At 41.8% G+C, this 17,488-nt stretch overlaps 1 protein-coding gene across 7 annotated transcripts in view; it reads left to right on the plus strand.

The window, feature by feature from the left end:
• The window catches only part of LOC116987673 (splicing factor SWAP), a 110,416-nt gene that overhangs the window by 45,380 nt on the left and 47,548 nt on the right, over positions 1 to 17,488 (plus strand). For all 7 annotated transcript variants that reach the window (XM_033043914.1, XM_033043917.1, XM_033043913.1 and 4 more), the window contains 2 exons: positions 7,272 to 7,446; positions 9,122 to 9,334. In XM_033043914.1, coding sequence (XP_032899805.1) covers positions 7,272 to 7,446; positions 9,122 to 9,334 — 388 coding nt within the window. The remainder of the gene's footprint in view (positions 1 to 7,271; positions 7,447 to 9,121; positions 9,335 to 17,488) is intronic.

The raw sequence follows: 17,488 nt of genomic DNA on the forward strand, positions 1-17,488 counted from the left end.
ATTGGGGATGATCAGCCATGATCACATTGAATGACGGTGCTGGCTCGAAGGGCCGAATGGCCTACTACTGCACCTATTGTCTCTATATCTATGTATCTGAAGGGGCCTCTAGCTGAAATATTAACTGTTTCTGACCTGCTCTAAGTGTTTCCGGCATTTCCTGCGTTTAGTTTAGATTTCCTGCCGTTTTTCTTCATTTTTCTGCCTGCTTCCTAATTTTATTTTCTGCACAATTCCAAATTATTAATACACACATTGCAAACAGGCAGGGACAGAGGAGTGAGCTGTGTGGAACCCTAATATTAATTACTTTCCAGTCACCAAATCCCTGTCAACTGTTGATCGATATATGCCTTCTGAAATTTGGTATCCAATTTGCTACCATTGGATTCTAACTCCTTTCAAGTCTTTGACTGATCTAACATGAACCCAAGACATCAAGAAATCATTAGTGTTAACTCATTAGTATAAATGGATCTGTTCCAGGCAACTTCAATGTTTGAAAAAAACCTTTTGCTCAGACTTACCCAAACCTTATGAGAAACATTGTCTGATGTTAAACTCAATGTTAAGCCAGTTGGTGGGAAGCTTATTTTTTCATCAGGAAGAGCTACAATTGCATTGGGAGAAACATTTCTGTTCATATGCCCAGAAATTGAACAACTTGGTTTGCAGGAAATGTCTTTATATTGAGGGAAATGTCTTCACAAATTGTTAATTGTGGTCTTTGCACTGAATAAATTAGTAATTTGCATTGTTGCTGGTGTTCTGCGGAAAGCCGACAGGGGAGGAGATGGGGAGATGTGGTCAGTGGTGGGATCCCGTTGGTAGACAAAATAGCTGGAGAAAATCGGCGTGTGAGGCAGCATCTATGGAGCGAAGGAATAGGTGACGTTTCGGGTCGAGACCCTTCTTCAGACTGATGTCGGGGGGGGGGGGCGGGAAAAAGAAAGGAAGAGGCGGAGACAGTAGGCTGTGGGAGAGCTGGGAATGGGAGGGGAAGGAGGGAGAAAGCAAGGAATACCTGAAATTGGAGAAGCCAATGTTCATACCGCTGGGGTGTAAACTACCCAAGCGAAATATGAGGTGCTGTTCCTCCCATTTGCAGTGGGCCTCACTCTGGCCTTGGAGAAGGCCCAGGACAGAAAGGTCAGATTCGGAATGGGAGGGGGAGTTGAAGTGCTGAGCCACCAGGAGATCAGGTTGGTTATTGCGAACTAAGTGGAGGTGTTGTGCGAAGCGATCGCCAAGCCTGCGCTTGGTCTCACCGAGGTTGATCATACGCTGAATAATCCAAACACATTTTTGTTTGGATGTGGAAAGAAATAATAGAAATTGCAACGTGTAAAAAGTTGAGATACTGAATTATAATTTTGCTGCATGTCATTGTGGTATATATCATGCCTTGATTGGTGAATATGTTTAGTTTATGACTTTATTTGAAGCAGAAATAATATGTGAATGCTTCATTGAGCATAATTCCGACTGGTAACTACGCACTTTGTCCGAGCACATTATCGCACACGCCATGCAAGTCATCTTAAATGACCACTTAAACTGTCATTTGGCAACCTAAAAAGCTGCCACGGTTGCCCAGCTGGAAACAGCTCTGCTTTATACTAATGAGTTACCACTAATGATTGCATGGCGTCGTATGTTCATGATGGGTTAGTCAAAAGCCGACAAAGTGTTAAGATGCAATGGTGCCAAATTGGATACGAAGGCCAATAGTTGACGTGTATTCAACAGTATCCATGTGTTACAGGTGATTGAAAAGCAAGCAGGGTGAGATTTTGGACCATTTCACAGCTGTGTAAGCTTCTATTGGGACCTCAGTAGTCATAATTTATAGTGGTGTTGAGGATTTACTCGGCGGGCCCCACCCAGTACACTCTTCTCGGCTGCTCAAGCTGCACCTGTAGTGGGAGAAATTCAGTTCATTTTCTGATCAATTGCCTTTCTTCAGAAATGTGAAGAAGGGTCTCGACCTAAAACGTCACCCATTCCTTGTCTCCAGCGATGCTGCCTGTTCTGACTTAGTTACTCCAGCATTTTGTGCCTTTCTTCAGAATTTGGTTTTGTAGCCGTGCCTTCAGCCAGCAAGGTCCCAAACTGTAATCCCTTTGAATGGTGTAGCAGAGGGGTCTACTAAATATTTGTGAGTGTGTTATAGAGTTGGAGGAGAGTACACATAAGTATTCAACAAAGATGAGGACTTCTGAGTTAGTATCTGAGTTAATGCTAAGATATCTGAGCAGGAAGCTGTGCTTTTGGGATGCAGGCAGCAGAAATATTGATGCTATATAGGTATGGGAAGTTGGGTAGGATTTCCGCTTGGAAAGCTTTTGAATAGTCGAGCAGCTGTGGCTGAATGATAAATGATGTTTCTGCAGCAAATGACTTGAGTCTTTGGCGTGTGTGTGTCCGTGCCTGCGTGCGTGCGTCCGTCCGTTTATAAGCGCAAGTAACAACAACCTCTGCTTGGCGTTAACGTTTTTCATTTGTGAAAAGCTCCAAAGGCACATTCAAAGGCGCGTTGAAATCCTGAAGTTATACATGTGCAATTCTTTTCTTTAATTAAAGTATCTAGATTTTGGATACATTTCCCAATCATTCAATTAAGAATGTGACTTGCACTTCCTGGCTTAAATTGCCACACTATTTAAGGTTTCTTTTGTATCTTAATCAAATAACTCCATTTCAAACTGCTGAGCCAGGGATTGGGAAGTAATTATTTTTCACCCATTTCCAGCTCTGCCTATAGTCGGGGTAGACACAAAATGCTGGAAGCGGGACAGGCAGCGTCTGGAGAGAAGAAATGGGTCTGCCTATAATCATCTTGATTCTTTCCTTGCCATTATTTCAGTTTGTTGTGTCACACATACAAAATCATCAAACATCGTCCTGCTTGAGAAAATTGATTTTCTTTTCCTCACTTTGCTATTTTACTCGTGAACGTTTTGTTTGAAGCATTGGACAGGATTTTACTTATTGTCTGTTTGACATTTTCAACATTAATATCAGGTGTTAACAGGTTTTGAATTTTTAAAACCAGATCTTAGATTGCCAACACACCCAACATTTTGAATTGAACTGCATCATTATTTGCTCTCCTATTCCTTTGTTTTCAAGTTTCTTTGAGAGTAAACTGATAGAAATATAAAAAATTACGTGTTGCATAGAAAGAGTAAATAGAATCTCCCCCCTCTCCCCCTGGGTGAAAATATCAAAGACTAGAGGGCATAGCATTTAAGATCAGAGGGGGAAAGTTTGAAGGAAATTCAATGCTTTATTTTCCACAGCATGTGGAGCTTGCAGCCTGGGGTGGTTGTGGAAGCAGATAAAATAGTGGCATTAGATAGGCACATGGTTATGTAGAGAATGGAAGGATATGGATCACATGCAGGTAGAGGAGATTGCTTTAACTTGGCGTCATATTCAGCGCACACACACACACACACACACACACTACTGTATTGTTTTATATCCTATGCACTGTTCTTAGTACAGTTGTGGTAGTATATATTTTATTTCCAACATGTAAAACAAAAAAAGGTTAAAAACAAAGCAAAATGACAATAAAATGAAATGAACAATAAACCTAGACACAACTCATTGAATAACCTCATAAACGTCACAAATTAAATCTTACATGTTCGAAAAGGAGTAGGAGGACGTTTACACTTATTTATTCCTGCCCCATCTCTGTTACTCATCAATTAATTCACAAACTTTATCTCGTGTGTGTGTGTGTATGTGTAAATATATAATATATGTATGTGTATGTGTAGATGTATATAGGCCAAAACAATTTTCCAGCATCTGCAGTTCCATCTTGAACAATAAACAATGTACAGCGCTGTGATTCAGAATGTGCCTTGATCTTCCCAGGACTGCAATGCTCCTTGCCAGCTTTTCTCACACATGTTTTATATGAGGTTGGCAGCAGATTTTGTGGTTTAATATCACACGTAGAAATGTATGTTCATAAACTCTTTCTGTATCAACACCATCTATCCTCACTTGTTTATTTTACAATTTCCAAACAACATCATCTTTGTTTTCAAATTTAATGATAATTTGTTTATGTCAAACCACCTTTTTTAATGTTCTCATTTCTGATGTGACCTCCTCCAAAAGCTGATGTGAATTCTCCCCAGAACAAAAGATATTAGTATTGTCTGCAAATAAAACAAATTTCAATATTTTTGATGCTCTACATATATCATTTATTTGCAGAATGAACAATTTTGGTCGTAATACTGACCCCTGAGGTAGTCCACAAGTAATATCCAAGCATGTTGATTTATGCTCACCTATCTCCACAAACTGTTGCCTGTTACTTAAATAGTTTCTCAACCAATTCAACACCACCCCACTGATACCGTACCTTTCCAATTTATCAAGTGATATATGGTATCAAAAGCTTTATTTAGATCTATAAATACTCCCACTGCAGACTTTTTTTGTCTATACAATTGGTAATTTCTACTTTGAATTCGATTAGCGCCATACATGTTGATCTGTTTGATCTGAATCCATACTGACTCTTACCGTAGACATTGAAAAATCATCTCATTGATTGTAGTTATTTGATTCTCAGCACTTTTGATAGTGCAACTTTGAAGTAATTCAATCACAAAACTCGAGATCAGAAAGTACCTTCAAGTTTATGCAGTGGTAATTTTCAAATGACCATTTTCTTCACTTTAGACTTTAGAGATACAGCGTGGAAACAGCCCCTTCGGTCCACCGAGTCCGCTCCAATCAGCAATCACCCTGTACACTAGCACTCTCCTACACACCAGGGACGATTTACAATTTTCAGAAGTCAATTAGCATACAATTCCGCAAGTCTTTGGAGTGTGGGAGGAAACCTGAGCAGCTGGAGAAAACCCACATGGTCATAAATAGAATGGTTCAATCCTGACTACGGGTGCTGTCTGTACGGGGTTTGTACCGAGTCTCTGGTGCTGTGAGGCAGCAGCTGTACCACTGTGCCATTTCAGTAATATGTTTAATCTTGTTGGAAGCATCAGGCTTAATAACCATTCAATTCTAATAAGAAACCTGTTTGGCAAATTGTTGATGTTAAATTGGAGTTGAGATGGAAGAGAAACAGAAAGTGCTGAAACAATCCTTCTCTCTGTATTTTCCCCTGCATGTTCCTCTTCAAAAGCCCCATTTGTACTCTGGGATGCCATTCCAAAAATATATTGGGAGCTCCTTGTCAACTACTTCTCACTCTTGAAGCTACAAAATACTGCAGTAACTCAGTGGGTCACGTGGCCTTCCTGGAGATCGTGGATAGGCAAACTTCTGTCTGAAGAAATGGCCCGACCCGAAACGTCGCCTATCCATGTTCTCCAGAGATGTCGTCGCACCCTCTTAAGTTACTCCAGCACTTGGTGTCCTTTATTGTAAGCCGGTAGCTGCAGTTCCTTGTGTCTACTTCTCAATCTTGTCTGTATTACTGATGCAGGGTTGTCCATCCTTTTGCTTCCACAGATGCTGTCTGACCCAGTTTCTTCTGTCTGTTTTGCCGATTGGTACTAGGCTCGGACTGCCAAACATTGCCTGTTTCCGAGGGAATGTACTGCATGTGCTTCCTCTCCTCACATTAATTGTTTTATTAATGAATTCAGTCAATGAGTTGGTATGCTTAGCCTTGTAACCAGTGTATTTGTATATGGCACCTGGATATAATAATAATAATAATAATAATAATAATAATAATAATAATAATAATAATAATAATAATAATAATAAATACTTTATTGATCCCCTCAGGGAAATTCAGATGTCCAGAAGCCCCCAACCAACAAACCCACAGATTCAAAACGAACGCAGACAGAAAATACATAGAATACAATGTGGACACTACCTGAGAGCAATAAATACTTAAAAAGACCAATAATTAACAATTAGAAATTGCAAAATGCATCCCCCTACAGCCTAGCGGTCCGAATTATAAAATCTAATGGCTGCAGGGGTGAAGGGTCTCCTGAACCGCTCCGTTCTACAGGGCAGGGAGAGGAGCCGGTTGTTGTTCCGAGTGCTCTTTTGACTCTCCAGAATTACATGGAGGGGATGCCCGGGGTTTTTCAGGATGGCCTGCACCTTGTGCCTCATACGCCTCTCAAGCACATCCATCCCAGAGTCTACTCTCCCCTCCAGCACTGAGCTAGCTCGTTTAACCAGTTTGACCAGCTTCTTGTTGTTTTTTGCACTAATGCTGTTGCCCCAGCAGACAACAGCGTAGAAAATAACACTTGCAACCACAGTGTTGTAAAACATGTGCAGCATATCCTTACACACATTGAAGGATTTGAGCCTTCTGAGGAAAAATAGTCTGCTCTGGCCTTTTTTGTAGAGGGAGTCAGAGTTGACAGACCAGTCCAGTTTGTTATCAAGGTGCACTCCAAGGTATTTATATGTCTGCACCACCTCAATGTCAGCCCCTGCAGCGTTGACCGAGGCACAAAAGGCACTGGTCAAGTTCCTTGACCAGTGCCCTCACAGTCATGAACTAGATTCTAACACATCCATTTATTCGTTGCTAGATGGTTGCTCTTTTGGCGATATCTAATGAAATGTATGCTTATGTACAGACAGATATTGATATTCCGAAACATGCACAAGTTTTTTTGCAATTGCTGGAAACTTTGAGGACTTACATAAAGGGTCGGCGACCTGCGGCCCCTGGGCCGAATGTGGCCCGTAACCCGAAACCCGTAACCAGGCGGATTTCTTTCCCCGTAATCATCCGGCCCGCCGAGCTCTGGCTGTACCGTATCCTGCGCAAAGCCGCCGGCACGGCCGCACACTTCTGTGAACACGTTTAAGAAATGACTGCATATGCTGGAAAAAGTGACGGTAGACAAAAATGCTGCAGAAACTCAGCGGGTGAGACATACAAGGATTGCATGAGGCTGCCTCACCCGCTGAGTTTCTCCAGCATTATTGTCTACCTTCTGTGAACATGTGATTTGATGCCTGCCATCCGGGGTGGGATAGGTGCAGGATCCATGTGTACACGTGATAGATGTTGCCCGCCACCCGCTCACAGACATGTGTCCCGGCCCCTATACAGAACAAGGTGTCCCACCCCTGACCTACATGGTATAGTAATGTTCTGTGTAACCACTCACAGTTGCTCTGTGAACCACTGATATATGAACGAGTTGAATAATCCTTTGCTGTCTTCCTATTTCCCAAGATTTTAGCAGCGGTTGCGAATACCTATTAATGTAATGTACCTTCTTTAATAGGACACGGCAGCATCAAGTACTGTCACTGTTTGTTCCGACACCAATACTTCAGATGCAATGCAATTTGAAGTACAGCAGGAGGTGACGAGCACAAGTTTTTCCAATGCCATGATAATGCAAACAGACTGCGTCAGTTCTATAGATAAAGCCATGAACGATGGAAAACTTATAAAAGGTAAGTGTGGAAATATGTCGACATGTCTTGCAGAATGATATTTTGCAACAGATATTTCAAGGGAATGAGGTCCTGATGTAGGGTCTTAGCCGGCCCCCCACCCCAACAGATGTTGCTTGACTTGCTGAGTTCCTCCAAGCAATGCTGATTATTTGTTGCTCAAGTTGTAGAAAGTCTGAGGGCTGGCCAGATGATGTACACACAGCGTATCTGTTAGAATGTGTAATGAAAAGTTCAGGCTAAATGCTGGCGTCTCCAAGCGAGACATTAATTTGTCTGCATTGGAGCACTGATGGATGTGCTGTACGTAACCAGCCTTTCCTATATTGCTCTATCAAGTCACGTTTATCACACCACACTCATAAGATGCTGAATGACAATGAATGAGTACATTGCCTAGAAATGGAATCCATCTGCATTTTATTCTAGCACGTGTACATTAAAACTGTTCCGCACGTTAGATCCTGCCAGCACAGTTTTCATGTACCTTGGGAAATGGATCTGGGGGAGATTCAGTGAAGCATGTCGGCATTTGCCTGGCTTCAGATACAATCATAGAGTGATTCAGCATGGAAACAGGCCCTTCAGCCCAACTTGCCCACACTGGCCAACACGTCCCAACTACACTAGTCCCACTTGCCAGCATTTGGTCCGTATCCCTCCAAACCTGTCCCTTCCATGTACCTGTCTAACTGCTTCTTAAATGTTGGGATAGTCCCGGCCTCAACTACCTCCTCTGGCAGCTTGTTCAATACATCCGCCAGCCTTTGCGTGAAAATCACCACCCTTGGTGTGATGTGGATCTTGTGGTGGTGTCAAATGCATCGTGGCCATTGCCCATCTTTACCCTCATTATTTGTCTTTGAAGTTTTTTTGTGTGGTATTCTGTTCATGGTTTAAAGGGGTGATTTTATTTTCTATCATCAGGTTGAAAGTCTTGGAACCCTCCACTTCCAAAGTTGAGTCTTTGACTATTTTTAAGGCAGAGGTGGATATATTCTTGATGACCAAGCAGGGTCTGGTAGGGGAGACCACACTTGAGGGTCGGCAAGAATGAGGAGTTGCATTTGGATCAGCCATGATCTTCCTGGGCGGTGAAGCAGACTCGAGGGGCATGATGACCTGCCACTATTCTTAATTCATAAATAGCTCATGCGATGCACTGGTAATTTGATTAGAGCAGTACAGTAGCTGGTAGAGCTGCTGCCTCACAGCGTCAGAGACCTGACCTTGACCGCAGTCTGTAAGACGTTTGCACGTTCTCCCTGTGACCACGTGGGTTTCCTCCGGGTGCTTCCATTTTCTCTGCCATCCCGAAGACATGTGGGTTTGTCGTATAATTGGCCTCCGTAAATTGTCCCCTACTGTTTAGGGAGTGGATGAAAAAGTGGGATAACAGAACTAGTGTGCACGGACGATCAGTGATCAGGATGGACTCAGTGGGCCGAAGGGCCTCTATCTATGCTGTATCTCCAAACTAAGCTAAACAGTGCATGTTATACCGAATATTCTGGATACTAAAGCAACACTCTTCTTAGAGTTGCATAGAACAGTAGATGATTGATAATGTATGCTCCATTTTAAAAGCTAATTTGTTTTGATTAAATGAAGAATTTTATGTGTTAAATATATGACTATGGAGAATTTTCATACATTCTGAACATTTCTTTCACAGCATCTTTTGCACCAATAAGCTTTGCAATTAAGGCGAAAGAAAACGACATGCTCCCTCTGGAGAAAAAGCGAGTAAAACTGGATGATGACAGTGATGAGGAGCAAGATGCACAGGACCCCACCAGCAGTGATGCAAACAAAGACCTACCTACCTCCCTTCCTCCAGAGGAGAAGAAACCTCAGCTGACAGCAGAGGAAATTGAGGCTAAACACGGTATGCTAACAAGTGTGGCATTTGGAGAAAATATTCCACTAGTTTCACTGTGTGTATAACTCATTATCACCAACCTGACAGCCAACAATGGCTCATTGTGTGCTTCACCTCTCCTTGATCACCGCTGCTTGTTGCATAATATTTCATTCACTTGTTCTATTTAGCTTCTATATCTCTCGTTTCCCTTTCCCCTGACTCTCAGTCTGAAGAAGGGTCTCTGACTGAAACGTCACCAATTCCTTTTCTCCAGAGATGCTACCTGACCCACTGAGTTACTCCAAATTTTTATGTCTATTAGCAGATGCTGTACTTTATTCTTGAAATGGTATGCCAAACTTAGATTTTGCAGCTTTATTTATATATATAGGGAATTATACTTTTGGTTCATATTGTTGGTTTATTGACATGACAAAGAGCTTTAATTGCCTTTCATTTTTTTGTTCCAAATGTTAATGATAGTTGCTTGATCACATGCAGAAATATATTTTATCTTCATGGACTGCTGGGTATCTGCAGTTAAATCTGTTGGTCATCATAGTAAATGTAAATCTATATTTTGTTAGTTTGTGTAAGCTTCAACACATCACGTCATCCTGACTCGGGAGTTAGCAACAATGAGGTGATAGTACTAATGCAGGCACCAGGAACTGTAGATGCTGGAATATTGCACAGAGTACAAAATGCTGGAGGAACATGGATGGGCGTCTTGAAGGGTCCCGACCCAAAACATTTCCTATCCATGACCTCCAGGGATGTTGCGTGACATACTGAGTTTCTCTTGCACTTTGTGTGAGTGCTACGATTGTCCAAAATACTATAACTGGTGCAATGACGATATTTAAAATACATTTGGAGAGGTCCATGGATAGGAAAGGTTGAGAGGAATATGAGACGAACGTGGGCAGGTAGGACTAAAGTAGTGCGAGTCTGGCATCTTGGTCAGCATGAGCACGTTGTGCCAAAGAGCCCGTTACACGCTCTTAAAGGGCCTGTCCCACTATACGAGTTTACCCAAGAGCCCACCGGGTCCGCGCCGACCAGCGACCCCCACACATTAACACTATCCTACACCGAATAGGGACAATTTTTACATTTACCAAGCCAATTAACCTACAAACCTGTACGTCTTTGGAGTTGTAAAATGTTACTTCATTCCACTGCTGTGCATATCACTGGTTAACTTATCACTCAAGTTTAGTTATCTTCTCACAATTCTTGCTGTCTCCTTCCCTTCCTACCTCTCCCTCAGCCCTCGGGCTCCTCCGCCTCCTTTTTCCTTTCTTCTCCCTGCCTCCCTCCACCCCCTATCAGCCAGAAACGTTGCCTATCTCCTTCGTTCCATAGATGCTGCTGCACCCGCTGAGTTTCTCCAGCTTTTTTGTGTACCTTAGTTATCTTCATACTGTGCCAGAGAAATGTTACTCTTGTAGCAACAAACTGTACTTGCCTCTTACAGAAAATATAGGAAATTATATCCTAGTAGGCCAAAAACATATTGCAGCATAAAGTAGATATTATAGATTCCTATATTAATTTTTAATGTCTGATAGATTCTTTCCCACATTGCTTGAACAGTAAATGCTTTTGAAATATTGCTCTTTTTTCTTTCAATGCCCCAAATTTTAATTTGTGATCAGTTATTGATTTTAATTTTCTAATCACTCTTACAGTCAAGATTATGATCAAATTGTAGCATGTTAGAAGTTTTCGTTTTTTTTTTTTAAATTTACGTTCATTTTGCTAATCAAGATTAAAATACATTAAATTTCAGGTGTTACTTGGATATGCTATCATGTTTAATTGGCGTGGAAGAAATTAATTTAGAGGGAAATGAAAAGCGGAGATTTTGCAGCAGAATTAGCCGACAGTTATACTGTGCAGGAAACAACTTTTGTTTTTTGTTCGATACAACAATACGAAAATATAACATCTACCACTTGGGTACCAATTGTTTCATTAGTCATAACTTACTTTTCTCTTGTGTTAATCTTATTCAACAACAGATAGTTAATACAAGTCAAACAGAATACAAGGGCATCTTGACATTATTCTATCTCACCTTTTAGGTGGACCACGCCACCATCCCCTCTCCGAGCCAATTATAAGCCCCCCACCTACAGTAACATTTCTATGCTATTAGTGGTAGGGGGCGCGGGTGGTCTACTGTACCTTTCCACAAAGGAAAACAAGCTTCCTTATCTCTTTCTACTATTTCATGTTTACATTTACCATCCACCCTCCAACACATTCCCAGATGAGCTATTGCGTCTGATTCTTATTTTGCCGATTCCCACGAACCTCTTCTGCACCTGGTTAGCGAGAGATCCACACATCCTTTCATTACCTTGTTCAATTCCAATCAAAATGTAGTAAGAAAGGATTGTAATATTTTCTTCCACACTTGGTGAAGATTTAGTTAGTCACAAATAATACAAGAGGTCACTAACATAGAGCCATCCGTTCAGCACAAATTGTTAGTGCCAGAATCTGTCATCTTTAGGGGGGGAGATAATTACTGTCAGTTCTACCTATCCTGTACCTCAACTAATTTCCCTTTATTCTGTCCAATCTAGTTTTGTAAGCTGACAACGTTTCTGCCTTGGTCGCTCATTCTGATAGAAACAATTGTGCAGGCTCTCACCACTGTGTGACGAAGTCTCTCCTACCCTCTGACATTTAATTTGGATCCAGGCTTTTTACTTTTGTAAGATGGGGAACCTGTCAGCATTGGCATCATCACACAGTGAAGCTGACAGAAAGTACTGGAGCGCAGGCATGTGCTATTAAATGTGAAATTCCAGAAATTGTTCGTGATTCTCTGTTCATCCATAGGGTGCATCTGTGGCAACTTCCACTGCCTAGAACTATGTGAATTGGTATTTCAGCTGTTTTGTTACATAGAAGATATTGAAAATGTTGCAAATTGCATGAGATGAGAGCTTTTTTAATGATATGCCAAGCCACTATTACTACTTAATAACCTCCCGTGGGTTTAATAAAACTACTTGAGATGAGTTTATTATCATATGCACACTACGATGAAGTACAGGTGCAATGAAAATCTTGCTAGCAGCTTTATCACAGGCACATTGACTTAGACAACTTACGAGATGTAAATTATACAAGGCAGTGAAGAAAAAACCATGCAGAAGCAGGACCTTGTTGCAAAAAGACAATTAGAAAACAAGTTGATAGTGTAAGAGTTGCTCTGTATTGCTCCATAACTGAGGTTGGATTGTGGTTGTGCAAGTTAGTTCAAGAGTCTGATAGTATGGTAGTTGTCTCTGGGCCACGTGTGTGGGACTTCAGGTTTCTGTACCTCTAGTCTGATGGTAGCAGCAAGAAAAGGGTGTGCTCCGTCCGGATGGTGGGGATCCTTGATGGTAGATGCCGTCGCCTTGAGGCAGAGCCTCATGTAGATGCTTTTGATGATGGACCAAGCTGAGTCCACCATTCTCTGCAGCCTCTTGTCTTGGACTAAACCAGGCCACGATGCAACCAGTCTAAATATTCCTACAGTGCATCTATTTTGTTTATGGATTTTGACGTGATCAGATAAATACATCAGATTCTAAAATTGTATTTTTAATCATTTTTATTGTCACCCTTATTTGGCATTCTGTAGAATGTTTAAAATATTGGTTAAAGGCAAGGTTTTTACATTGTGAATTGATGCTCCTGCTCAATCACCTTGATTGTTGGCATTTAAATCATTCGAAGCTGCCCCCTGAATAGCAACCAACATTAAAATGGGGGAAGTGCTTCCAATCTAAGTTTACACCCCAAATCATTGATCAGCACTGATTGCAGAATACTGGACCTTGTCATTCAGCGCTTTCATTGGTTTCCTATTAAATGAAGGCCAGAAATCTTTGGAAATGAATGATTTCCGACATGGGTATAGGAACGGGCCTGGTGGCCCCATGATCATTCAATTACACCCATGTTGATATGAACCACAGTTTTGTTTACCCACCCTTGCTTGTTCCATGTGCCTTGAAAACCTTTTGCAAAAAAAAAACGTTGACGCATCAGTTTATGCATTTCCAATGTTCCCTACCTTTTTGATGGTACCTTTGGTTAGCGCTTTGTTTGGTACTGTGCACCATCATGCTCCACCTTTTATTAGAAGTAAGAATCCACTTGTTCCAGGCTATATTGTAGGTTGTTATCTACACAGTTCTATCATCATTTCCCCAGATGAGTCCGCAGCCAAGAACCACTGCATTACATAAATAAGATTTCTATAACCCTCTAGAAATTGGGCTCACGGCTAAGTGTTGAAAGCATTTTTATTGGAGGTGACATGTAATTTAGTCACTGCTTTTAAATCAGGTGTTACACTATTAATATTTGTAATAGTATTTTGAGAATTTAAGCATGTGTAGTTTTCTCCTAGTGTTACACCTTGAGCAGTATTGAGTGCAGTGCAGAAGTGGAACACTACATTGGCCCACCATGACGCCAATTTAACTAAATTCATTAGCCTGCATGTGGTCCCTATTTCTTTATTCTCTGCCTGTTCATGTGTGCTTCTGAATGTCTCTTAAATGTCTCTTAAACTATTCTATGCGCATCTATCACTTCCCTCAGCACGAGTTCCATGCAACTACCATTCTCTCTGTAAAGAAAAAAATTCATGTTGTGCTTTGCACATATCTTTTAAATTTTTTCTCTCTCTCTCTCTCTCTCTCTCTCTCTCTCTCTCTCTCTCTCTCTCTCTCTCTCTCTCATCCTCCTCTCTCTCTCTCACTCTCTTTCCTCTTTCTCCTATTCTCCTCCTCTCTCTCTCCTCTTTCCTTCTCTCTTTCTCCTCTCTTTCTGCCTCTCTTCTCTCTCTTTCTCTCTCCCTCTCTCTCTCCCTCATCTTCTCTCTCTCTCTCTCTTTCTCTCTCTCTCCTCTCCCCCCCCCCCCCCCCCCCCAGGTGAAAATGTCAATTACTAGAGAGGCTGATGGGTGACCCTATCTATACCGCTCATCATTTCTATACTTCAATCTGGTCACCAGTCAGCCTCTGATGCTCAAGAGAAAACTATCCAAGTTTGTCCAACCTCTCCTTATAGCCATTCCCTCCAATCCAGGCAACATTACTGGCAACAAACTTCTGCACCCTCTCCAAAGCCTTTCAATCCTGCCTATAGTATGAACACTAGAACTGCACACAAAACTCAAAATCTGAACTAACCAATGTTTTATACAACTGCAACTTGACTTCCCAACCAATACACTCTATATCCTGACTAAGGAAGGCAAGCATACTGTGTACCTTCTTTTCTACCTATCCACCTGCCAATTTCAGGGAGTTACGAACCTGCACCCTATAAATACAGGTGTGCCAAGCTTGTAGCGTCATACCCAAGAAGACTTGAGGCTGTAATCGCTGCCAAAGGTGCCTCAACAAGGTACTGAGTAAAGAGTCTGAATACTTATGTAAATGTGATATTTCAGTTTGCAAAAATGTCTAAACACCTGTTTTCACTTTTTTATTATGGGGTATTGTGTGTCGATTGATGATAAAAAAAAATGAAGTGAATCCATTTTAGAATAAGGCTATAACGTGACAGAATGTAGAAAAAGTGAAGGGGTGGAATACTTTCTGAATGCTCTGTAGATTAAACTCCATCTGCAATTCCCTCTGCTAATTTCTAACTCATCTCTACCCTGCTGTATCTTTTAACAACCTTCCTCACTATCCAAAACTCCATGAGTGTTATGCTATCAAAGATTTTCCAGTATTTCAGTTTATGTTTCTCTGTGTAGCAGGCTGGAAGTTGCAACACAATTGTACTGAATCTTGATGTTTAGCTGTACTGATGTATTTTTTTTATGCCATCTGCTATAATCCTAAACATGTTTTGATAAGATGGAATTGCATTTTTTTTTTCAGTTGCTCTATTCATCATGTTGAATAGTGGGACTGCCTTTTGACTAAGACCGGTGATTTATGACTTCCGCAGACAATTAATAGAATCATGGAATGTGGTCCCCAAAGCACAGCAGCTCTGTAATAATAATTGACTTTGACTCTTTCACTAGAAAACCAGAGGGCCTCGTTCTTCTTTGGTGGAATTGTAGAATACAATCTGTAAAAGTGCTAGTAAAAATGTAAAGGAATCTTGCGAAGTAAAAAAGTGGTGGATTTATTAGTAAGATGTCAGGCTGGTAATGTATTAATTAAATCAACAGTGCAGTTTAGACTTCACATGATGGAACTGCTGTCTTGTGAATTGATTGAGCGTGTGCTTGTGGCAAAAGTGACTGACGTTTTAAGTAATGCCCTAAAACCACTATCTTTGAAATTTAAGTAATGACTGGGGTTCAGTTGAGTTATATTAATCCACAAAAATTGCAGTATTTGAATGTCTGCTTGTCATTTATACTCGAGGGGTTTGAAAGGACAACTTGAGGTGTATTTTCAAACCCAATATATTGGGCCAGAAAAGGGTTTTACGTTTGAACCTGTAAAGGGGATGTTAGTGATTGATTTGACATGTAATAAAAGGTGATTCTCGGCAAAATATATTTTAGTATCCCTCTGGCCCCCGTGCTCCCCAAGGTCCCTGCACTGTTCAAATTCTGTGCATCTCTGGTTTTCTTTATTCCACAATTGGTAGCAGTACTCTCTGACTGTGTTCGAAACTCTTCTATTCTTGCCCGAAGCCTTTTCTCTCTGTTATCATTTTAACGTGTGTAATACTATTCTCTTTGAAAGACCTATCTTACTACTCTTGTGTGGTTCAGTCTGAAGTATTGTTCAAGCATGTTATTTATGCTAAAGGTGATGTGCAAAGGTAAATATTGAAGTATTGCCTGGGTGCTATATATACAGTGAAGGTAGAGAAGTATACTGGAACCTTCCCTCTGGATCAAAGGCAACCATCCACTCCTGTCTGGGTTTGCCATGCCTAATGAGCAGCATAGACGGGCAGCAAGTGGCTGCTGGGGCAGGCAGGTAGGTAGGTGGGTGGGTGGTGCACTCCTTTTGTCCTTCTGTACTAAAGCAGTGCTAGCTTGCGCTCATACATGTGCTCCCATTGTACAGCTTCAAGATTCTTAGTTTAGTTTAGAGACGCAGCGTGGGAATGGCCCTTCAGCCCACTGAGTCTAGGCTGACCATCGATCACCTGTCCCCACTTGTTCTGTGTGAAACCACTTTCTCATCCACTCCCTACACACTAGGGTTGATTTACAGAGGCCAATTAGCATACAGACCTGTACATCTTTGAGACGTGGAGCACCCGGAGGAACCCCATGTTGTCATGGGGGGGTGGGGTGGGGGGCCGTGCAAACGCCCCACAGACATCACCCGAGGCTAGGATGGACCCGGGCCTCTAGCGCTTTGAGGCAGCGGCTCTACCCGTGGCTCACGTGGCGTGTACAATCTGATGCCAACTGGCATTGTGACGAGGAGTTGCTTGGGTTCTTATACTTGCAGTGGCTGATCATTGACTCCCGTTCAATATGTAGATAGCAGATGAAAGATCATAGCATATAGAAAATGGCAGTACAGCAATAGGCCCTTCAGCCCACATTGTCCATGCTGAACATGTGATGCCAAGACAAACTAATCTCATCTGCCCGAACATGATCCATGTCCCTCCATATCCCGCTATTCCCTGCACTTCCACCACCTCTCCTGGCAGCACGTTCCAGGAGCCCACCACCCTTGCACCGCTCATGTCTTTTAACCTCCCCCCCCCTAATGCTATTCCCCCTAGCCTTTGACATTTTCACCCTGGGGGGAAGAAATGTTCTGACTGTGTTCCCGATCTACGCCTCAACAAAGTTCATAGACCTTTATCAGGACTAGCTTCTAGTGTTCTAGAGAAAAAAATTTGAAGTTTGTCCAGCCTCTCCTTGCAGCTAATCCCTTCTAAACTAGGCAGGATTAATTCAACGATGATGACTCTCAAAAGGTTCACTCCTAAATACTGGCCACTGGAGGGGGCCCACAGCCTGTAGAGGTGAATGGCTTTACCAAAGGGCAGAGGACCAAGCTGGCTTCGGCTTTATATAAAAGCATTGAAATACTACTTTGTCCCTCACTTGAACAGGTAGCAGGCAAATGCATTATAATGCTGACATTGAAAACAAACCTTTAAAACGATCTGAATTTCTAAATATCGACCATGGTGAGCTTCATTTGTGAGTGC

The sequence above is a fragment of the Amblyraja radiata genome, chromosome 25, assembly GCF_010909765.2.
Source record: "Amblyraja radiata isolate CabotCenter1 chromosome 25, sAmbRad1.1.pri, whole genome shotgun sequence".
Classification (NCBI taxonomy): Eukaryota; Metazoa; Chordata; class Chondrichthyes; order Rajiformes; family Rajidae; genus Amblyraja; species Amblyraja radiata.